Genomic DNA, 25,099 nt, shown 5'->3' on the forward strand with positions numbered 1-25,099 from the left:
CAGGCAATCTCAATGCTGTGCGTTACAGGTAAGACATCCTCCTCCCTCATGTGGTACCCTTTCTGCAGGCTCATCCTGACTTGACCCTCCAGCATGACAATGCCACCAGCCATACTGCTCGTTCTGTGCGTGATTTCCTGCAAGACAGGAATATCAGTGTTCTGCCATGGCCATCGAAGAGCCCGGATCTCAATCCCATTGATCACGTTTGGGACCTGTTGGATCAGAGGGTGAGGGCCAGGGCCATTCCCCTCATAAATATCCGAGAACTTTCAGGTGCCTTGTTGGAAGAGTGGGGTAACATCTCACAGCAAGAACTGGCAAATATGGTGCAGTCCATGAGGAGTAAATGCAATGCAGTACTTAATGCAGCTGGTGGCCACACCAGATACTGACTGTTACTTTTGATTTTGACCCCCCCCCCCCCCCCCCCCCCCTTTGTTCAGGGACACATTATTACATTTATGTTAGTCACGTCTGTGGTACTTGTTCAGTTTATGTCTCAGTTGTTTAATCTTGTTATGTTCATACAAATATTTACACATGATAAGTTCGTTGAAAATAAACGCAGTTGTCAGTGAGTGGACATTTCTTTTTTTGCAGATTTTTTAAACGTTGTTTCATTAGGTCTACATGTTTATCATATTAAGACTCGCGGAGGGCTCTGCTCTCTCTTTCAAGGCGGGCTGCTGATCCATCTGGAGGGTTTCTGTGAAAACGCAGAGTGATACCATGGTAACATTAACGGGGTTACCCAGGAAACTGTAGTCGTCATGGAGACTGCATCATAAGGCTCAGTGGCATGCAGGAGGCGGGACTTCGCTGTTCTTCTTTCTTCCATCCGCGCGCATTATATGCAATGTGTTCATGTCTTCATCATTGTGCTCACACTATCCTCCATGATGGAAATAGTCTTGGAAGTCATGTTTTGTAGGAAAATAAATTCCATGTAGTTCTGACGATGTCTTTGGATGGAATTATGACCAGATCCAATTATTACCAATAATTTATACCACTATCAATTGTAGGCTATACAATTATTTTAGCCCATTTAATGGGTAATGATACATTCAAATTACATGGAGATATTTTATCAAAGACATTCCCGAGTCTTGGTACTTTCATTTTCTTGTTTATTTGGTATTGGCTGTAATGCTAAAAGCCTGCTCCCGTAGGGTATGATACTGTATGTCCATGATATTTCCATTACGCATATGTTGCCCATTCAGGCATAGCCTATGTTTGTCATCATCCGATGTAAGCAACATCCTACAGACATTGTATATTATATTGTATTGCTATTCATGACAAGACTGAACACTGATAAGCCAACGAACGTTTCCCCTCAAAAAACACAACGACAACACTGTTTCGATTCGGGAATAAATATGCAACACTTACAACCTACCGAACTACCGAACATCAACACCTGTTTTGGACTCCAAGGACGAATTGTAAGATCACAGTACTTTTTGCAACCTGTGTGACACACTAGCACACTCCACCTGACAGATATGTACCGACACATCACGATTAGTTTAGATATCATAGAAAAAAATAGTAGTCAACTCTATATCTCCATCATATAAAATGAAAGCATTTACACGTCCGTGAATATCTTTTTGATGTTCACGCAGTTTTGGTTATTCTCATTGGTGAAGTTGGGCTGTTTATACCCACTGTTGATGCCCTCCTCTATAACCATATATTCTGACTTGCTCAGAGATGACGTGCTACGAGTCCTTTTCAGCTCCTCTGTGGCTGAGGGTAGGTGCTCGCAGCTGCTGACGTGCAAGTACTGTGCGTGCTCTTCTCCATCAGTCTCCCTATGGTAAAAGTAATTGAAGTTGGAGACAATAACTGGCACAGGGAGAGCAATAGTCAACACTCCGGCAATAGCACACAATGACCCAACAATTTTGCCACCAATTGTCACAGGGTGCATGTCTCCATATCCGACAGTAGTCATGGTGACCACAGCCCACCAGAACGCATCTGGGATGCTTGTGAAACTGGAGGATGGGTCATCGGCTTCGGCAAAATAAACAGCACTGGAGAAAAGGATAACTCCAATGAAAAGAAAAAATATCAGCAGTCCAAGCTCCCTCATGCTTGCCTTTAGCGTCTGCCCTAAGATCTGTAGGCCCTTAGAATGCCTGGAGAGCTTGAAGATGCGAAAGACTCTCACGAGCCTTATCACTCTGAGAATGGCCAGGGACATGGCTTGCTGACCGTTACCCTGCTTCTCAGCCAGTTCTGTCCCCAAAGTGATGAAGTAGGGAAATATGGCAACAATGTCGATGATGTTCATTATATTTTTTGAGAACGTGGATTTGCTAGGGCACGCGAAGAACCTGACCAGCAACTCAAAAGAGAACCAGATTATGCAAAGTGTTTCTATCACAAAGAAAGGGTCGGTGAATGGATTTGCGTGGTAGGAGGCCGTCCCATTGACTGTAAGTGCTAACGGGATAGGTTCCTGGTCATCCCGAAACTCAGGCAAGGTCTCTAAACAGAATATAACAATTGATATTAAAATGACAAGCACTGAGACGATAGCTATTCCCCTAGCTGGCCCAGAGCTTTCAGGGTATTCAAACAAAAGCCAAACCTGCTTTTGGAATTCATTATTGGGTAAAATACGTTCCTCTTCTTTTATGAATCCTTCGTCCTCTCGGAATTTTTCCATAGCCTCTTCCCCGAGTTGATAGAAATTGATCTCCTCAGAAAATATGTCAATAGGCACGTTAACAGGTCTACGTATGCGCCCTCCTGACTGGTAATAATAGAGAATGGCATCAAAGCTGGGTCGGTTTCTGTCGAAGAAGTACTCGTTCCTCAGTGGGTCAAAGTAACGCACTCTCTTTCTAGGGTCCCCGAGCAACGTTTTCGGAAACTGGTTGAAAGTTTTGAGTTGAGTTTCGAAGCGTAAACCTGAAATGTTGATAACCACCCTCTCGCAGCAATCGCGTCCACGCTCTCGCTCATATCGATCCACGGACAGGTGGCTCGAAAGTGCCACTGACTCCTCCAACATGTTCTCGACAGTCATGACGCCCTTCTCCGTCTCGAAGTAACCGTGGTTCTCAACGTTGTTGCCTCTGTGTCTCACCGAGCGTGGTGAGTCGATTAGTTTAAAGTGGTCATCCATACAGGTGGTATGGAGAGGGCAGAGTGCGCCGCGCCTCCTCTAGCCAAACCCCCCATACACGCAGAGCGACGCTCAGGCGACGCGACTTCCCTCCCCTCTCATCATCTCCGCTCGTTGCCACTGTGAAGTGTTTCCGCCCCACGAAGCACACACTGGGGTTAATAAACACAGGTCTATTCCCGCCCACGGCGCGCATGTCTGACACACTTCCACCCAGTTGGAACTTAAACACATAGACACCAGCAGGCGCACGACATCTCAATTTGTTTCCATTTTAGTCATTTATCAGACTTACAGGAGCAATTAGATTGAAGTGCCTTGCTAAAGGGCCTATCGACAGATTATTCACATATTCACCTAGGATTCGAAACAACAACCTTTCCGTTACTGGCCCAACGCTCTTAACCGCTTGGGTACCACCTTGTAAATGAAACAGAAACAACAAATATGATGAAGGGATAACTGCAAATCCACAAAATATATCGGGTTCCTATGCTTATCCCATTTGATATTTCCCTGATTGAAAACATTATCACAAAACGGATTCACTATCACAAAACCCACTGTCTACTCCCTACTATCAAAATGTAGGCTAGTACAAAGAGGGGAAAAAAAACGTTTTCTTGTGCATTTCTACTGTCTAATATGATGACAATTTCAATTAAATGACAGAACTGTCTATTGCAAGGGGTTAGAAGTCATTTCTACATTAGATGTACTTGTTTTTGAAAATAGCCTACCATTCAGCCATAACATTTTTTGCTCTCCATGGTGCTGAAAAAAGCGTACTCCGTTCAATCGACGGATTATACAAATATTAAGCGCATGGACACACAATTTATCTCATTGGCATCTTAGCTCATAATGATTCATGAAGAATAATCAGATCGATCTCGTACTCATACCACATACGCATTATACCACAATCACTGCTTTTTTAGGCCTACATTTAGTCCTAATGAAAATAAGTAATACATGATTGCATGTTACATATTCTAATTGGGCCCGCTTCACCAAATGTCACTAACAGTAGGCTACACTGAATTTTGCCTTCTGTTTCTGTATAAAATGTGTCAGTAATATGTCGGCCTATTGTCCAGACTACCGTATGCAGTAATAATATTGCTTCAAATGAAGCCATTTCTAAGATGTAGCCTAAAGATGCTGCCAATATAAGGTGTATTGTCAATGTTCCCATTTTATCAGAACACAGCAGGCATACAAATGTTAGATCTTAATTTGATCACCCTGTTGTTGCAGGACATTTCCAACTGTAGGCTATTTGAGGTTTAAAAGAGCTTATAAAGTTTGTAATTTATAACTTTAAAAAATTGCCCTAACTTAAAATGTTAACCTCACCATTACCAATAACAGGGGAGGTTAGCATGTCTTGGGGGGTATGATCTTTGACCCTCTGCAACTTTCTCACTCATCATTATTCACGATTCAGTCAGGATTATCATGTTAGCCTCCACATTAACGTAGAAGTGTTGAAACATGAAACATATTATATTCTTATTTACAATAAAAGTGATTCCAAAATGACACAATACATTATTTACCATCCATTTCTATTGGGCACAGAATAATGTGAAACACAAGCACATGCTTGGCTCTTCGATGGCCAAAAACTGCAAATGCATTCAAGAAATGTGTAGTCACAAGCTTGATGTAGTCATTGTTTGGAATATGGGACCACGTAGGATACTACACTTTTGACAATTTTTTTAATGAGAATCTTTAGGGGTGTCAATAATTTTGGCCCCTACCTTTGTGAGAAAAAAAGTACTACTTGACAAATCTCTTTCTCTGAGCAATTGTATTAGTATAAAATGACATAATGTCTCAATTATTTTGGAGCATACAATATTTGAATTATTTATTTTATAAGGTAATTTTTGCAAATTTTTATCAAAGGTGTCAATAATAACCCCACAGTATATCCCAAGAGCAGCACTAGTATTCTGTATGATATAAAATGGCCTCAAATAAAATGTAATGTAAGTGTCTGAACTGAAGTGTCAACCTCTGTAGCAGCATGGGATTGATGAGGAAAATGCAAAATCAGTATTCAATCTCAATACCTGCATTTCTTAGTAATGATGACAGGGCTCATCACAGGCATGCTTTTATGATCAGCTGCAACACATTGATCTGTCCAGACAAACAAATCCTTCACGAGAGATGGTAGGATGGAATTCCATCAAACCTGCAATTTAAAGAAACCCTCACTGCTGAAATTGCATTACTCTTGTACCTCCACATAGAAAACATCAACATTAGGCCTACTAATAATTGATTCACAAATGTGATTATATAATGGTTGAAACATAGCATAATCTACATTTTAATGAAAGCTTGCATTCTCAGAGTGCAGTAAATAGTGATTTTCTGGAGCGGGTGTTTCCGGCTTTCAGAGTTGTCTGCATTTGGTGCCAGCTGAGGATCAAAGAACAGCTACTATAACGCAGCATTTTCCAATTGGAGGGTCAAAACCCCTGGAGGGGATAATCAGTCTCACTTGAATTTCCCAGTTGTATAAACATTGTTTTGTGTATCTGGTCTAAATTGAAACACTGCATTAGGACTTTGTGCATGTACAGTATAACTGTAATACTAAACCATGACATCATTTATTTTACACCAGTTTAAGGCTTTAACAGAGAAAGACTTAGTAAAAGGACTAAATCCAAATAACTAGAGCAGTTATCCTGCTGATCACCACCTCCCTTCCTGGGATCCTGTTTATTGCCCCTTTGGCCTCAATGGCAACAACACATCATAAGCCTCTGTAAGATGAAAAGTGTTGAGTTGGTGACATGTAACATTTTGGCTGAGGCAGTTATACCAAATTATTCTTAAAGGAAAAATGTGACTCATCACCTGGATTCGGTCTTATGTAGCAACATTTGAACTTCTGTTTTTTACATGGGATAACAGTAGAGACTCTGAGCCACAACATGGTATATCATGCACTGCATTTGAGGAAACAATGGGAAAGAAATTATGCTTTGAAAGTTGATCAACTCATAAACTCACTTTTGAGAAAAAGTATTTCAATGTTTTGGTACTACTATTGGAGAGCCCTTCTTGGTCTATAACTATTCAGCAATGTTCACAGCCTCTTAAACCTTAAAGAGATGGGGGGGGGGGGGGGGGGTTAAGGGTCAATCCGTGCGTTCTGCACTAACTTGCCAGCTACTTCCAAACATCTAAGAGAGAAAGAGAGAGAACAGCTCACTGAACATTACTTGCCCTAGCAGAGCTGGTTAGGCTGTTATGTTATCCAGAGCATTGGTGACTGCAACTGTGCTGTCGGATTGTCTATTTGTAAATTCAGAGCGTTTCGTGTTCAGAGCGCACACTGGACGCTCTGGCCAATAAGTAGGGTTGTTCCGAATGCTCTGACCTTACAACTACAGTCAAGCACCCAAGCTAACTGGCTAACATTGGTTAGCTACTTCCAGACCCATAATGAGAGAACACCCCACCCTGACCATTTTACTCCCCCTAGCAGAGCTGGTTAGGCAGTTTCCATGTTATCCAGAGCATTGGTGACTGTAACAGTGCTGCTGGCAACAATTGAATACGCTTTGTTGCCGACATTTACTGACACCAGTGTTAAACGTTCAAAAATGAATCAGTTATTCTGCGCTTTGGCACACTAAGACAAGAGTCTTTTTTAAAGAAATTTAGCTAGATAGCTAGCTAGGTAAACAATGAATCCCAACGCATGACATAACATTAGTAGCGAGCCAGCCAGCTAATGTTAGCTAGCTAGCAGTACACTAACTTGAAATTAAAATACTTTGTCAAAATTTGAGTGGAGTCTCCTGTTAAGACATGTAGCTAGGTAGCTAACTAAATAATGGAGCATAATCACAACTCATGACGTTACTACCCTGCATGAATCTGCAGGTAGCTAACCAACCAGGTTCTATAGCTATAACTAGTAAATCAAATGTATCTGAGATATGAGGAATAATATCATACACAACGTTAGCTAGCGACCCAGCCAGCTAACGTCTCCTGTCTGATGCCATACATGGTTGCACTTAGATTGACGATGTAGTCCAGACTGGTGATTTCTCCATCTCCTTAGCTATCATACTGGCATTCCACTGTTTTCAAAACTCGGTCCTCCAGAAAGTGTCACGTTCTGACCATAGTTCTTTTGTGTTTTCTTTGTTTTAGTGTTGGTCAGGACGTGAGCTGGGTGGGCATTCTATGTTGTGTGTCTAGTTTGTCCGTTTCTATGTATGGCCTGATATGGTTCTCAATCAGAGGCACGTTTGTTATTTTGTATTTGTGTAGTGTTCACGTTTGTCGTTATTAAACATGTTGAACACGAACTACGCTGCGTCTTGGTCCGATCCCTGCTACACCTCCTCTTCAGACGAAGAGGAGGAAGGCTGCCGTTACAGAAAGTAGAGAACATACACCTAACGTTAACTAGCAAGCCAGCCAGCTAATGTTAGCTAGCTAACAGTACACTTTAACTTGACATTAGGTTTATGCAGTTTTACTACACGATACATTAAAAAAAAAGCAGCGTTTGACACGATGACCCAGACATATTGACCAGCTCAAATAGACAGATGCGTGCTATATGGCAGACCAATACAAACTCAACTCTCGGCATGTCCAGCCCACTCATTATCTCAGCCAATCATGGCTGGCGGGAAGGTTGTTCACTTTTTCTGTGGCTAAACCAACTAGGCTCATAATTTAACAATTGTATTAATATTTACAGATGGCATGCAAGTTTGATATTAAGGCACATGGAAGTTCAAATGTTCGAGAAGGCATTTCTGCCAAAAAACGCATTTTGATAAAATAAATATTTTTTACGTTCAAACAGCTCTCCTGTGAAGTCGTGACTTGCGACATACGCCTAGTTTCCTGAATCGGGTCACAAATAGTGAATAGCAATTTTCAAATCTTTCAAAGAAGTAATATGCTCTTTGTGTTGAATGCGAGGGCGCTTTTCAATCACTTTAGTGTTGGATCAACAAAGTGACAGATACAGAAAATATACCCTTATAATTTTATCAGGGACTTTCTCTTCTGAATAGATTACCATGGTAACTGTGATACAGTCTCTCTCTCCCCCCGTTCTCCCCCTACTCTCTCTTCGAATTGAATTTCACATCTTCAGCTCAGAGTAAATTGAATTTAAATCTGTAATTTCCCAGGGGCATTTGTGTAAGCACTAATCAGTGTGTATGTATCCCTATAGACATTGAGGGAGTCACTGTCCTGAACCATGTCTGACCTGCCTGTGATCTAATCGCCCTGTAAACATTGTGGTAGTCACTGTCCTGAACCTGTCATGCCCTGATCTGTTTCACCTGTCCTTGTGGTTGTCTCCCCCCCCTTCAGGTGTCGCCCATCTTCCCCACTTATCCCCTGGGTATTTTTACCTGTGTTTTCTGTCTCTCCATGCCAGTTCGTCTTGTTTGTTCAAGTCAACCAGCTTTTTGTCACAGCTCCTGCTTTTCCCCAGTCTCTCTTTTTCTCGCCCTCCTGGTTTTGACCTCTGCCTGACCTGACCCTGGGCCTGCCTGCCGTCCTGTACTTTTTTCCCACTACTCTGGATTATCGACCCCTGCCTGCCTTGACCTGTCGTTTGCCTGCCCCTATTGTTACAATAAACATTGTTACTACAACACAGTCTGCACTTGGGTCTTACCTGAAACCTGATAGAACCATGTCTGACCCACCCGGGATCTGATCTCCCTGTAAACATTAAGGAAGTCACTGTCCTGAACCATGTCTGACCCACCCGGGATCTGATCTCCCTGTAAACATTAAGGAAGTCACTGTCCTGAACCATGTCTGACCCACCCGCAGTAGTAACCGTGGGTAAAATCACCAGGGAAGCTATTTCAGAAGAAAAAGCCATCTTACAACCTATGTGTTGTGATAATTACGTTGTTTGCTCTATAACCTGTTAGTTCATATGCCTTGACACTTTGATATATAGGCCTAAGTCCCAGACAGTAAGAAGACACATAAGCAGAATCATTTCAACCACACCTGTTTCATCACAAAACCGGAGAGCAGTCCACAAAACATATTGCATGTAACAAACAGTTACATGACCTACAGAATGGTCAAGCAAGTTAATGTTTCTGACATTTGGACTACTAAACAACTATTGATTTAGAACCACGAAGAGTTACTGCAAGTAGCAAATAAAACAAGAGCTGCCTTCACTATTCCAGCACCGTTTCAACTTCAACATTTCAACATCATCTAATCACCTATGCTTAGCCTAGTACAGTGACAACTAAAATATACCAAAAACTATTTAATCCAATCAACGTAAGCTAAATATGTGGTTGTCCATGGTTCTGATATCTGTGTTTGTGTTCGTGTGTGCAAGTACAAAAAACATGTTGACTCACCCTACACCCTTCTCATATTTCATGTTGCCTTAATGGTATATGACTGTCATCCTTACACACTTTTAGTTTTTGTTGTCCTAGGCTACCTGGCTAAATGCATGCTCGCTAGCCTAACTTCCTTTCATGGGAAAGGGACCATTTTAGTTCGCTAAATAGCCACCGGAGGACAATGACACAAAGAGATGCAAAAATTCAAGATTTTGTCTGTCAATGCCGTTTGGCTTCTGATGTGATGTGAATGGGCTGAAGGCAAATCCAAACTCGCTTCCTTTGACACTTTTTTTTTGATGTGCCAGGACCATTCACAGCTGAGCTCACTGAGTTTAGGAAAAAGGCCAAATGCTCGCTGGCTTCCCTTGCGTTCAGTGCTACAGGCGACAATAATGGCATACTCTTTTTGACCAGACATCATCAGATAGATACGCTACACATACTGAGAAAGAGATCCGCCGTTTCGTTCACTTGGATGCTTTCTGCGGTGAGATACATTCAGCCTCCTGCGAATTGAAGGACATTTATGAAACACAGAGAGACAAAACATACATTATTTTGTATGTTTTTTCTTGGTCAATATTTTGGGGGGGAAGCCTGGCTTCCCTTGATATCTATGAATACACATCACTACATACCCGGGATCTGATCTCACACTTTGACAAACATCATGTTTTCATTTTCCTTTCCTGTTTTTGGAAGTGGTTCCATGTTGGCTGGAGAGATTAGAAGGGCAAATTAAAGGGGAAGAAGATTCATTTATTCAGAAGCTCCGAGAGCGTTTGATAGGCCTACTTTATATTTAGACAGCATTAGTTACACCTGCCTAATGTCATTTTGGTGATGGTGTGTGCATAATATGTATCTTCACACATGCTTTCCACGTGTTTTGTGTGAGTGTGCTCAAGAGAGAGAGAGAGCAGAGAGAAAGAGAGAGAAACCGTTCACACTCCAACCTCTTTTATAGGCTGGATTTCCCCAACGAGTACAACCAATATGAGAGTCAGTCAGGCTGCAAATCAAGTTGGTTATTTGAACTGTTCCTTCACGAGAGAAACCCTCATTGCTGAAAAATCACATTACTCCTGCACCTGCGCACAGAAAACCGCAGCATTAGACCTACGGGTGAAACATAGCATAATCTACATTTTAATGAAAGGTTGCATTCTCAGAGTGCAGTAAATTGTGATTTTCTGGAGCGGCTGTTTCAGGCTTTCAGTTTTGTCGGCATTTGGTGCCAACTGAGGATCAAAGAACAGCTACTATAATGCAGCATTTTCCAATTGGAGGGTCAAAACCCCTGGAGGGGATAATCAGTCTCACTTGAATTTCCCAGTTGTATAAACATTGTTTTGTCTATCTGGTCTAAATTCGAAAGGCATTAGTGGGTCAAATGTTTTCATTTGCCTTTCCTGTTTTTAGAAGTTTTTCCATGTTGGCTAGAGAGTCAGGCTGCAAATCAAGTTGGTTCTTTAAATTGTCCCAGTCACAAACACCACCACAAGTATTCAATTCTCCCATCTAGAACAGGCCAGAGTTGTGAATGGATATGGACAACATTTTCAGTCATACCAATGCTCAATAAATATTACATATGTACAATAATAGTTAATGGACTTCCATATAAAGTCGCTTAGATGCATTTACCCCATTCTAACATAACCTAGGAGACCTGTTCTGCATTCAACTCTCAGGAGTCAAAAGCACTTTAAAATGTGCTACAAATAAATGTTGGTAATGAATTTGTATCTTTGGTAATGCTGAAATATAAAAAGACATTCCAAATTGCTTTGTGTGATTGCCTCACGGTCGGGCAAGGCAAAGCACACTAGGAATTATGATAATCTACTCGGAAACAAAACACTCTTATCTGCACTGGGGAATAAAGAGAATACTCCACTTCAGATAATCATACTTCTACTGCAGAACACCAGGCCAGACGACGTCTCTGCAACACAGTTCATGTTCTTAGGGGCCTCTTTGATTAATGAGAAACATATTTGGTCTCCGTCTGCTGCAGCTCGTGAGCACACAGTGGAATTAACAGAGCCAGAGAGAGCCCAGGGAACATTGATTAGTAATCAATTGGCTGTGTGTATATGCAGCCACTTTCACACTGTCCATCTACTGTATACAGTATTGTTGGGTCAAGGTCATGATAAACATAGCATAACAATGCTAATTTTACCAGACTACCATTTGGCAGTGAGAGAGAGCCACTAGGGGTAGTTTAGTCAAATTAGATCCATGCAGCAGTTGCTCAACCACTATTGGCTAACTAATTACCTTAAGTAATTACCTTAACTAATTTGAGAAACCTAATACTATACTCATATGATATTGTCTTGAAGGAACATGTTGAGAATAGATACAGAAGAGTAAGTAAATGTATATAAACAACCTATACATGATAATTCAACAAGTGAATACAGTGTGTTGGAGGTTGTACAGTGAAGTGTTAACTTAAGTCGAACAATAGGAAACCTGTATGTTTATTTTAAATTGGTTATAGGTCTGTCATCCTCAGTGAAATGTTCTTCTTCATTAATTAGTCCTTGCCACCATGGAAATGTGAAGAGCAACTGCTGCCACGGCAACGTGCAAATCAAGCAAGACACACATAACAAACAGCAGGGGGATATACTGAAGCTTCTTATCAACCTATATACTCTAATATCATGGGTAAATACACACACACACACACACACACACACACACACACACACACACACACACACACACACACACACACACACACACACACACACACACACACACACACACACACACACACACACACACACACACACACACACACACACACAGACACACACACACAGCTCAGAGTCTGTGCATTTAAAATGCTGCAGACAAACTTCTCTGCTTCCACAATCAGCCTCCTCTGTGAAGGTCACACATAGGTCATACATACAGAGATACACATTTCCAACCAAACAGTTATTGTGTAATACATAATTGCAAATGGCTGCTATTGTGATCATTTGACTCAGAAGGTCATGAATAGAAGCTGAAACCCCATTTTACTAAGATAATTTCCGACCCATAAGGACCAGAAAGTTTAATATTTTGTGAGATATACTGTAACCCGACCTCCAGAGGAGTGACAGGATACAAACTAAGACTTACAACCCCAGAGATGACATATCACATCTTACGACGCTATTACAAATGATACCCAAGCAAAGGTAACCTGCAGTAGAGGAGGCGTGCAGGGGGTAGGTGATCCAACCTCATGAATTACTTCTCCCCATTCTGCAGTAGAGGTGGCATGCAGGGGGTAGGTGATCCAACCTCATGAATTACTTCTCCCCATTCTGCAGTAGAGGTGGCATGCAGGGGGTAGGTGATCCAACCTCCTGAATTACTTCTCCCCATTCTGCAGTAGAGGTGGCATGCAGGGCAGGTGTTCCCTTATCCCCCATATGACATCCTGACAAGGTAATGGATTGGAAGGGCTGAGCAGAAAGCCCCCCCCCCCCTCCCTAACACCAGGGGCATCAGTGGACACAATGTAAGTAACCTAATGTATGTCCCTTTAACTGCCCTGAATGCCTCTACTGGTCCTACAGCTATTGTATGCAGTAATCATGTGCCTATGAAGCCGGTGTGCCCTAGGAGGAAGTCCACTGTGAGCAGCTCACCCTACACTAACATAAATAACATGAGCACATCTACTTCTGCTATGCTTCCCAGTAAAGCAAAGAAAACAAGTAAGCATCCCAGAAGAAAAGTGCTCAAAACAGCCCACGTTAATATATGTAGCTTAAGAAACAAGGTTCATGAAATCAAGAATTTGCTAGTAACAGATGACATACATATTCTGAAACTCATATTCTGAAACTCATATTCTGAAACTGGGAATCTGCTTCAGACCACCAAGTGCTAACAGTCAGTGTCTGGATAACATTTGTGAAATTCTTGATAATGTATGTGATATCAACAGAGAACTATATTTTCTGGGTGATTTAAATATTGACTGGCTTTCATCAAGCTGCCCACTTAATAAAAAGCATCAAACTGTAACCAGTGTCTGCATCCTGGTTCAGGTTATCAGTCAACCTACCAGTGAAGTTACAAACAGCACAGGAATTAAAACATCAACATGTATTGATCACATCTTTACTAATGCTGCAGACATTTGCTTGAAAGCAGTAACCAGATCCATGGGAAGTAGTGATCACAATATGGTAGCCAAATCTAGGAAAACCACTGTTCCAAAGGCTGGGCCTAATATAGTGTATAAAAGGTCATACAATAAGTTTTGTAGTGATTGCACTTGACATATTTAGGAAATTACTTATTCCAGTTGCTAATAAACATGCAGCCATTAAGAAAATGACTGTAAAAACTGTTAAATTCCTGTGGTTTGATGAGGAATTGAAACATTTTATGGTTAAGAGGGATGAGGCAAAAGGAATGGCAAATAAGTCTGGCTGCACAACCGATTGGCAAACGTATTGCAAACTGTGACTAAACTGAATAAAAATAAACTACACTATGAAAGCAAGATAAATGAAATAAAGAATGACAGTAAAAAGCTGTGGAGCACCTTAAATGAAATTCTGGGAAAAAAGGCAAACTCAGCTCCATCATTCATTGAGTCAGATGGCTCATTCATCACAAAACCAACTGATATTGCCATCTACTTTAATGATTTTTTAAATGGCAAGATTAGCAAATTTAGGCATAACATGGCAGCAACAACTGCTGACACTACACATCCAAGAAAAACGGACCAAATTATGAAAGACAAGCATTGTAATTTTACAATCTGTAAAGTTAGTGTGGAAGAGGTAAAAAAAAATATTGTTGTCTATCAACAATGACAAGCCACCTGGGTCTGACAACTTGGATGGGAAAATACTGAGGATAAAAGCGAACGAAATTGTTCATCTTCTTGTTAATCTTCTTGTTCATCCTTCTGTTCATCTTGTTGTTCATCTTGCTGTTAATCCCACTGTTCATCTTGTTGTTCATCTTGCTGTTCATCCTACTGTTCATATAGTTGTTCATCTTGTTGTTCATCTTGTTGTTCATCCTACTGTTCATCTTGTTGTTCATCTTGTTGTTAATCCTTCTGTTCATCTTGTTGTTCATCTTGTTGTTCATCTTGTTGTTCATCCTACTGTTCATCTTGTTGTTCATCTTGCTGTTAATCCCACTGTTCATCTTGTTGTTCATATAGTTTTTCATCTTGCTGTTCATCCAACTGTTCATCTTGTTGTTCATCTTGCTGTTCATCCTACTGTTCATTTTGTTGTTCATCTTGTTGTTCATCTTGCTGTTAATCCTACTGTTCATATAGTTATTCATCTTGCTGTTAATCCTACTGTTCATCTTGTTGTTCATCCTTCTGTTCATATAGTTGTTCATCCTACTGTTCATCTTGTTGTTCATCTTGCTGTTAATCCTACTGTTCATATAGTTATTCATCTTGCTGTTAATCCTACTGTTCATCTTGTTGTTCATCTTGTTGTTCATCCTTCTGTTTATATAGTTGTTCATCTTGATGTTCATCCTACTGTTCATCTTGTTGTTCATCTTGCTGTTAATCCTACTGTTCATATAGTTATTCATCTTGCTGTTAATCCTACTGTTCATCTTGTTGTTCATCTTGCTGTTAATCCTACTGTTCATATAGTTATTCATCTTGCTGTTAGTCCTACTGTTCATCTTGTTGTTCATCTTGCTGTTAATCCTACTGTTCATATAGTTATTCATCTTGCTGTTAATCCTACTGTTCATCTTGTTGTTCATCTTGTTGTTCATCCTACTATTCATATAGTTGTTCATCTTGCTGTTCATCCTTCTGTTCATATAGTTGTTCATCTTGCTGTTAATCCTACTGTTCATCTTGTTGTTCATCTTGTTGTTCATCCTTCTGTTCATATAGTTATTCATCTTGCTGTTAATCCTACTGTTCATCTTGTTGTTCATCTTGTTGTTCATCCTTCTGTTCATATAGTTATTCATCTTGCTGTTAATCCTACTGTTCATCTTGTTGTTCATCTTGTTGTTCATCCTACTATTCATATAGTTGTTCATCTTGCTGTTCATCCTTCTGTTCATATAGTTGTTCATCTTGCTGTTAATCCTACTGTTCATCTTGTTGTTCATCTTGCTGTTAATCCTACTGTTCATATAGTTGTTCATCTTGCTGTTAATCCTACTGTTCATCTTGTTGTTCATCTTGCTGTTCATCCTTCTGTTCATCTTGTTGTTCATTTTCTTGTTAATCTTCTTGTTCAACCTACTGTTCACCTTGCTGTTCATCTTGTTGTTCATCCTACCGTTCATCCTACTGTTCATCTTGTTGTTCATCTTGCTGTTCATCATTCTGTTCATCTTGTTGTTCATCTTCTTGTTAATCTTCTTGTACAACCTACTGTTCATCTTGTTGTTCATCTTTTGTTCATCTTCTTGTTAATTTTCTTGTTCATCTTTTGTTCATCTTCTTGTTAATTTTCTTGTTCATCCTTCTGTTCATCTTCTTGTTAATCTTCTTGTTCAACCTACTGTTCATCTTGTTGTTCATCTTGCTGTTCATCTTCTTGTTAATCTTCTTGTTAATCTTCTTGCTCAACCTACTGTTCATCTTGTTGTTCATCTTTTGTTCATCTTCTTGTTAATTTTCTTGTTCATCTTTTGTTCATCTTCTTGTTAATTTTCTTGTTCATCCTACTGTTCATCTTGTTGTTCATCTTGTGGTTCATCATGTTGTTCATCTTGCTGTTCAGCTTGCTGTTCATCCATCTGTTCATCTTCTTGTTAATCTTCTTGTTAATTTTCTTGTTCATCCTTCTGTTCATCTTGCTGTTCATCCAACTGTTCATCTTGTTGTTCATCTTGCTGTTCATCCTACTGTTCATTTTGTTGTTCATCTTGTTGTTCATCTTGCTGTTAATCCTACTGTTCATATAGTTATTCATCTTGCTGTTAATCCTACTGTTCATCTTGTTGTTCATCCTTCTGTTCATATAGTTGTTCATCTTGCTGTTCATCCTACTGTTCATCTTGTTGTTCATCTTGCTGTTAATCCTACTGTTCATATAGTTATTCATCTTGCTGTTAATCCTACTGTTCATCTTGTTGTTCATCTTGTTGTTCATCCTTCTGTTCATATAGTTGTTCATCTTGCTGTTCATCCTACTGTTCATCTTGTTGTTCATCTTGCTGTTAATCCTACTGTTCATATAGTTGTTCATCTTGCTGTTCATCCTACTGTTCATCTTGTTGTTCATCTTGCTGTTAATCCTACTGTTCATATAGTTGTTCATCTTGCTGTTAATCCTACTGTTCATCTTGTTGTTCATCTTGTTGTTCATCCTACTATTCATATAGTTGTTCATCTTGCTGTTCATCCTTCTGTTCATATAGTTGTTCATCTTGCTGTTAATCCTACTGTTCATCTTGTTGTTCATCTTGCTGTTAATCCTACTGTTCATATAGTTGTTCATCTTGCTGTTAATCCTTCTGTTCATCTTGTTGTTCATCTTGCTGTTCATCCTTCTGTTCATCTTGTTGTTCATTTTCTTGTTCAACCTACTGTTCACCTTGCTGTTCACCTTGTTGTTCATCCTACCGTTCATCTTACTGTTCATCTTGTTGTTCATCTTGCTGTTCATCATTCTGTTCATCTTCTTGTTAATCTTCTTGTTCATCCTTCTGTTCATCTTGTGGTTCATCATGTTGTTCATCTTGTTGTTCATCTTGCTGTTCATCCTTATGTTCATCCTTCTGTTCATCTTGTTCTTCATCTTGCTGTTCATCCTTCTGTTCATCTTGCTGTTCATCCTACTGTTCATCTTGTGGTTCATGAACAGCAAGATGTTCATCCTACTGTTCATCCTACGTTTCATCCTACTGTTAAACTTGTTGTTTGTCTTACTGTTCATCTTGTTATTCATCTTGCTGTTAATCCTACTGTTCATATAGTTGTTCATCTTGCTGTTCATCCTACTGTTCATATAGTTGTTCATCTTGCTGTTAATCCTACTGTTCATATAGTTGTTCATCTTGTGGTTCATCTTGTTGTTCATCTTGCTGTTAATCCGTCTGTTCATCTTGCAGTTCATGAACAGCAAGATGTTCATCCTACTGTTCATCCTACGTTTCATCCTACTGTTAAACTTGTTGTTTGTCTTACTGTTCATCTTGTTATTCATCTTGCTGTTAATCCTACTGTTCATATAGTTGTTCATCTTGCTGTTAATCCTACTGTTCATATAGTTGTTCATCTTGTGGTTCATCTTGTTGTTCATCTTGCTGTTAATCCGTCTGTTCATCTTGCAGTTCATGAACAGCAAGATGTTCATCCTACTGTTCATCCTACGTTTCATCCTACTGTTAAACTTGTTGTTCGTCTTACTGTTCATCTTGCTGTTCATCCTTCTGTTCATCCTACTGTTCATCCTACTGTTCATCCTTCTGTTCATCCTACTGTTCCTCGTCTGTTCATCTTGTTGTTCATCTTGCTGTTCATCCTTCTGTTCGTATAGTTGTTCATCTTACTGTTCATCCTACTGTTAATCCTTCTGTTCATCTTGTTGTTCATCTTGCTGTTCATCCTTCTGTTCATCTTGTTGTTCATCTTACTGTTCATCCTACTGTTCATCTTGTTGTTCATCTTGCTGTTCATCTTTCTGTTCATATAGTTGTTCATATTGCTGTTAATCCTACTGTTCATCCTACTGTTCATCTTGTTGTTCATCCTTCTGTTCATATAGTTGTTCATCTTGCTGTCAATCCTACTGTTCATCCTTCTGTTCATATAGTTGTTCATCTTGCTGTTAAACGTCACAATAAGGTGCAAAGCATTTGATTTGCCTGCTGGGGGGCAAGGGGACCACAGCTCTGCTAAAACCATTGACAACCGCGTGCTGTTTTCAAGGGATTGTTAAATAAACTATACATATTTTGTTGTCATGTCACCCCTTGAAGAGCGTAGTTAGAACTACACATTTCTTGATTATTCCATGCAAAAAAATAGTGCACATTTATCTTGAATCAGAGTTATACAGCAAGTAACTGCATGCTTTTAATGATCAATAAATGTCAATTGATCATGTAAGTTCAGATGTGTAAGGGGAGACCCATGATATCGCTCAATATTGGCCACCATTAATTGGCCACCATTAAAGTCAGTGTGTCTAGTTAACAAGCTAACTTTCAGGGGATAAACTAGATGGCTACATACAAATAATGTTTGATTTGCTTTCCATCTATAGCGGTGATGACAGTAGGCCGACTAACAACTTTACAAGGAAGAGGACTTGCCAATGTCAAGCTTTTTCCAAAAGCCTACTGTTCTTCTCTGATGAAGCAAGTTAAATGACAGGTTGTTTGATTTGCTAGCTTAAATACATGATCAATTGATGTTTAGCTGCAAACAATACCACATAATGTCAAAGTGGATTTATGTTTTAAATATTTTTACTAATTAAGAAAAATTTAAAAGCTGAAACATCTAGAATCAATAAGTATTCAACCCCTTTGTTACGGTAAGCCTAAATAAGTTCAGTAGTAAACACTTGCTTTACAAGTCACACAATAAGTTGCATGGACTCACTCTGTGTGCAATAACAGTGTTTAACATGACTTTTGAATGACTACCTCATCTCTGTACCCCACACATACAATAATCCATAACGTCCCGCAGTCGAGCAGTGAATTTCAAACACAGGTTCAACAACATAGACCAGGGAGGTTTTCCAATGTCTTGAAAAGAAGGGCACGTATTGGTATAAGGGTAAAAAAATGCACATGTTGAATATTCCTTTGAGCATGGTGAAGTTATTAATTACACTTTGGATGGTGCATCAATACACCCAGTCACTACAAAGATAGAGGCGTCCTTCCTAACTCATTAGCTGGATAGAAAGGAATCCCCTCAGGGATTTCACCATGAGGCCAATGGTGACTTTAAAACTGTTACAGAGTTTATTAATGCCTAAGTTGCCTGTCACACCCTGCCCTTAGTATTCTTTGTTTTCTTTATTATTTTAGTTAGGTCAGGGTGTGACATGGGGAATGTATGTGTTTTTGTAGTGTCTAGGGTGGTTGTATGGTTTAGGGGGTTAAATAGAGTAGATGGGTTTGTGTTTAATATAGGTGTCTAGCTGTGTCTATGGTTGCCTGAATGGTTCTCAATCAGAGACAGATGTCATTAATTGTCTCTGAATGGGAGCCATATGTAAGGCAGCCATAGGCACTAGGTTAATGTGGGTAATTGTTTATGTTGTACGTTTGTAGCATGTATGTGCACTTACGTTATTAGCTTCACGATTCGTTTGTTGTTTTGTTTCAGTTTGTTATAATGTTTGTTGCGTGTTTTTTCCCTTTCTCTACAATAAAAGAGAATGTATTTTGCACACGCTGCGCCTTGGTCCACTTTCTCTCAGCAAGACGATCGTGACATTACCGAGTTTAATGGCTAAGGATTGATCAACAGCATTGTAGTTACTCCACAATACTAACCTAATTTATAGAGTGAAAAGAAGGAAGCCTGTACAGAATAGAAATATTCCAAAACATGCATCCTGTTTGCAATAAGGCACTAAAGTAATACAGCAAAAAATGTGGTAAAGAAATTCACTTTCCGTCCATAAAAAGTATTATGTTTGGGGCAAATCCAATACAACACATGACTGAGTGCCACTCTACATAATTTCAAGCATAGTGGTGGCTGCATCATGTTGGTATGCTTGTAATCGTTAAGGACTGGGGAGTTTTTCAGGATAGAAAAGAAACTAAATGGAGCTAAACACAGCCAAAATCCTAGAGGAAAACCAGCTTCGTTCTGCTTTTTTAAAATCTGCTTAAATCTTTGGTAACACCTGAAATTGGTTGTCTAGCATTAACCAACAACCAATTTGACAGAGCTTGAAGAACTTTGAAAAGAATAATGGGAATATGTTGCACAATCCAGGTATGGAAATCTCTTAGCAACTCACAGCTGTAATCACGGCCGAAGGTGATTCTAACATGCATTGACTCAGGGGGTTGACTACTTATCTAATCAAGATATATTAGTGCTAAATGTTTCAGAAAAATTATAAATATTTGTAAAAAAAAATCTTAGACTTTGACATTACAGAGTATTTTATGTAGATTGTTGACAAAAAAATGAAAATGAAATCAATTTTAATCCCACTTTGTAACTAAACAAAATGTGGAAAAAGTAATGGGTGTGAATACTTTCTGAATGCACTGTAAATGTGAAATAATCTGAAACGTGTAGTTCTGACTACGCTATTCAAGAGGTGAATATATTAAAACCAAATAGTTATAACATTTCTTTAACAATCCCTTAAACGGCTTGCAGTTTCTAATGGTTTTTGTGGAGCTGAGGGTCTCCTTGCTCCCCAGGAGACAAATCGAACACTCTGCACTTTGTGACGTTTTATTGATAACGACCTATACAGTATATGGACATCTTGGACAAGCTATTGACATTTAGATTTCACTACCCTTCGAAGATGACTCACCCTTTATATTGAGTTTACTCGCCCCACTTAGAGTGGTATTGGGACATTGGAATATTTACCAATAGAGCAGACTGCAATGGTGGTTAACTGAAATTATGATCAAACAGCCTGCTCTAGAGGGGTCTATGGGAAAATACCTTCCTGAACAGCAAAGGCATGCATGCCCATTGAAATGGACGGGACATCACACACAGCCCATTGAAATGGAGAGGACACTGCACATGGAATATTGAAATGGAGGAGACACAGCACACGGCCCATTGAAATGGAGGGGACACCACATACGGTCCATTGAAATGGAGGGGACACAGCACACGGCCCATTGAAATGGAGGGGACACCACATATGGTCCATTGAAATGGAGAGTACACCGCACATGGCCCATTGAAATGGAGGGGACAGCGCAAATGGCCCATTGAAATGGAGGGGACAGCACATACGGTCCATTGAAATGGAGGGGACACCACATACGGCCCATTGAAATGGAGGGGACACCACATATGGTCCATTGAAATGGAGAGGACACTGCACATGGAATATTGAAATGGAGGGGATACCGCACACGGCCCATTGAAATGGAGGGGACACCACATACGGTCCATTGAAATGGAGAGGAAACCGCACATGGCCCATTGAAATGGAGAGGAAACCGCACATGGCCCATTGAAATGGAGGGGACAGCACAAATGGCCCATTGAAATGGAGGGGACAGCGCAAATGGCCCATTGAAATGGAGAGGAAACCGCACATGGCCCATTGAAATGGAGAGGACACCGCACATGGAACATTGAAATGGAGAGGACACCGCACATGGCCCATTGAAATGGAGAGGACACCGCACATGGCCCATTGAAATGGAGGGGACACCGCACATGGCCCATTGAAATGGAGAGGACACCGCACATGGCCCATTGAAATGGAGAGGACACCGCACATGGCCCATTGAAATGGAGAGGACACCGCACATGGCCCATTGAAATGGAGGGGACACCGCACATGGAACATTGAAATGGAGAGGACACCGCACATGGCCCATTGAAATGGAGAGGACACCGCACATGGCCCATTGAAATGGAGGGGACACCACATACGGTCCATTGAAATGGAGGGGTCACTCTACATGGCCCATTGGCTCATCCTGTTGAAGGTACATTTGGGGAGAGTCACTGCAACACTATGAATATATCTATCCCCATTATGATGCATGGTGATTCTGCTACATGGTCTCTGCTCAGAGTGGGTACTGAAGTGGATGTCACACTAACCTACTAACTAGACCAGTGGTTCTCATTCCTCTATTGGGGACTCACAACAATTCCATGGGTTTGATCTATTCAACAGCTAGCACACCTGATTCAACCTGTCAACAACTAATCATGAAGACCTTGACTAAATGAATCAGGTGAGCTAGAACAGAGCTACAACTAAATTGTGAAATGTCTTGGGGTCCCAAGACGTTAATCCCAGAATCCTCCCTATATGGTCATTCAATGCCCTTATGCCACTCTCTGCTGAAGATGAGGCTCACATACAGTAAGATGATAGCATACAATTTTTTTGTATTATTATTATTTAACCATTATTTAACTAGGCAAATTCTTATTTACATTAACCGCCTACTCTGGCAAACCCAGACGACACTGGGCCAATTGTGCGCCACCCTATGGGACTCCCAGCCTGGATTCAGACCAGGGTCTGTAGTGACGCCTCTAGCACTGAGATGCATTGCCTTAGACCGCTGCACCACTCAGGAGCCCACACTTCATCATGATGCAAGCTAGAAATACAGACCCGACATCTGTTGACTTGTTATTGTGTGATGACAGTGTGACAATGTGCAGGACATGCCAATGACAATGTAATCTAGCCCATTTCCTGCCACTGGCAAATCATGTGAGCTGTATAATCAGGCAGCCACCAGAAGAACTGGACAGGGTTTCTGAAAGTCCTCTGGAAATTAATGTAAATTAATTAACTAATTCAATGTAAGGTATCATTATATACGTAAGAGATTGTCTGCATAATTATTCAAATGTACGCTTGTACAAACATAAATCAAAGTTGTTTGAACTGTGCATCATCACACCTTTACTATTTTTGTGGAACTGTTTTGTACGTTGACACAAAAAAGGATAGTTTTGTCCTACATTACCACCAGGCAGTATAACACCAGCCAGCATCATTCCCCTCAAATGTCTCACTGTGAATTTTACTGTGAGTGTCAGGCAGAGCAGGAAATCCTATTTAGAATCCCAGAAGCAAACAAAGTTGAACTGTCACGCCATAGAGAGGCTTTTATTCTCTATTTTGTTTAGGCCAGGGTGTGACTAGGGTGGCCATTCTAGTTTCTTTATTTCTATGTTTTCTATTTCTTTGTTTTTGGCCGAGTGTGGTTCCCAATCAGAGGCAGCTGTCTATCGTTGTCTCTGATTGGGAATCATACTTAGGTAGCCTTTTCCAGCTGTGTTTGGTGGGTAGTTATTTTCTGTTTAGTGTCTGTGCCTGACGGAACTGTTCGCTTTCGTTTTTGAATTTGTTATTTTTGTTTGAGTGTTTCCTGAAAATAAATATCATGAACACTTTCCACGCTGCGCTTTGGTCCACTCTTCCTTACGACGACGACCGTTACATGAACATCTGATTAGAACAGACTTCAAAGTACTATTCCACATTAAGTCTTCTGATCTGTTCATCGTTGAAGAAACTGAACCACGCAGCTCCTCAGAGCAACACCACTGATGACCAATTTATCCAAGAATGTATTTGTTACATCGCTATTACCATTAATTACAGCAACATGTTATCTAAATGTATTGTTCTTGGCTCATTCTATTCTGTTTCTGAGTCTGCCAAACTCTGAGTACATTGTTTGGGAAGAATATTATCAGTTTGAAAAACACGTGACTTCCTGTTGAACGTGGAACGAGGGAGAGCTTGATTTGGTGTTTTGGAATTTTTGTTGTTTTGGAAAGATTTAAAAGACTATTTGAAAAGTTTGTTTACTAGCTAGCTGCCTTTAGAGTTTGGATTCCGCTGGCGTCAGTTGCAGGGACCGCTACTATCTATCCAGTTATCCTGCCGACCAAGGCCGGGTCAGAGTAGCTGCTTGGCGTAGCAGCTAGCCTAGCAGGGTTTTCTTGAGTGCTTCAATGCAACCCACAACGCAGTTAGCCATTGTGGATGGGACCGTGGATTGTCCCTGGCTTGTGGCCGTCTAGATCCCTGCTGTTTGTTGTTGTTGTTTCCTATCTTCCCTGCAACCTTCCTTGTCTGGAACTGCGGGGAGTAACAGCGAAACCTACATTGCTACCATGACAAAGACCAAAGCCGGCGGGAGTACGGTTGAGGACAGTGGTGTCTCTATCACAGGTGAAGGATCTTTTAAACAAATAAAAAGAGTTGAACAACAAGAAAATAGCTTCAAGTGTTGTGTTCAAATACTAATGGAGTCAACCTATAAATGAATGGACGACCCATCCAGGACGTGAAGAACAGTTTGTGGTTCTCCCAGGGTCAGCTCGATGAGTTCAAACAGGATAATGGCAAGATGGCAAAAATCTGTAAGTAATTGAGAGAGGACATCAGTTCAAATCGAAGATCATTCGTAAAAATCCAAATAACTTAACACATCTACATTGTAAAGGGTTTAAACACTGTTTCCCATGCTTGTTCAATGAACCATAAACAATTAATGAACATGCACCTGTGGAATGGTCGTTAAGACACTAACAGCTTACCGACGGTAGGCAATTAAGGTCACAGTTATGAAAACTTAGGATACTAAAGAGGCCTTTCTACTGACTCTGAAAAACACCAGAAGAAAGATGCTCAGGGTTCCTGCTCATCTGCGTGAACATGCCTTAGGCATGCTGCGAGGAGGCATGAGGACTGCAGATGTGGCCAGGGCAATAAATTGCAATGTCCATACTGTGAGACGCCTAAGACAGCGCTACAGGGAGACAGGACAGACAGCTGATTGTCCTCTCAGTGTCAGACCACGTGTAACAACACCTGCACAGGATCGGTACATCCGAACATCA

The 25,099-nt window shown here is 40.5% G+C and overlaps 3 protein-coding genes across 3 annotated transcripts; all 3 read right to left on the reverse strand.

Annotated features, from left to right (window-relative positions):
- Positions 1–450: 450 nt before the first annotated feature.
- On the reverse strand, positions 451–3,262 carry LOC139554610 (potassium voltage-gated channel subfamily A member 3-like). The gene has a single exon (XM_071367556.1). The coding sequence runs from the start codon at positions 3,149–3,151 to the stop codon at positions 1,601–1,603; it is 1,551 nt and encodes a 516-aa protein (XP_071223657.1). The 5' UTR covers positions 3,152–3,262; the 3' UTR covers positions 451–1,600.
- A 9,182-nt stretch (positions 3,263–12,444) lies between these two features.
- Positions 12,445–15,978, reverse strand: LOC139540500 (GATA zinc finger domain-containing protein 14-like). The gene is made up of 2 exons (XM_071344388.1): positions 14,438–15,978; positions 12,445–12,454 (listed from the first exon to the last, which is right to left on the reverse strand). Exons 1-2 carry the CDS (start codon positions 15,976–15,978, stop codon positions 12,445–12,447), a joined length of 1,551 nt encoding a protein of 516 aa, XP_071200489.1.
- A 233-nt stretch (positions 15,979–16,211) lies between these two features.
- LOC139540506 (GATA zinc finger domain-containing protein 14-like) lies at positions 16,212–17,960 on the reverse strand. The gene has a single exon (XM_071344395.1). It carries the CDS (start codon positions 17,958–17,960, stop codon positions 16,212–16,214), a length of 1,749 nt encoding a protein of 582 aa, XP_071200496.1.
- Between the last annotated feature and the right edge of the window lie 7,139 nt (positions 17,961–25,099).

The sequence above is a fragment of the Salvelinus alpinus genome, chromosome 2 (genome assembly GCF_045679555.1).
Source record: "Salvelinus alpinus chromosome 2, SLU_Salpinus.1, whole genome shotgun sequence".
NCBI lineage: Eukaryota > Metazoa > Chordata > Actinopteri > Salmoniformes > Salmonidae > Salvelinus > Salvelinus alpinus.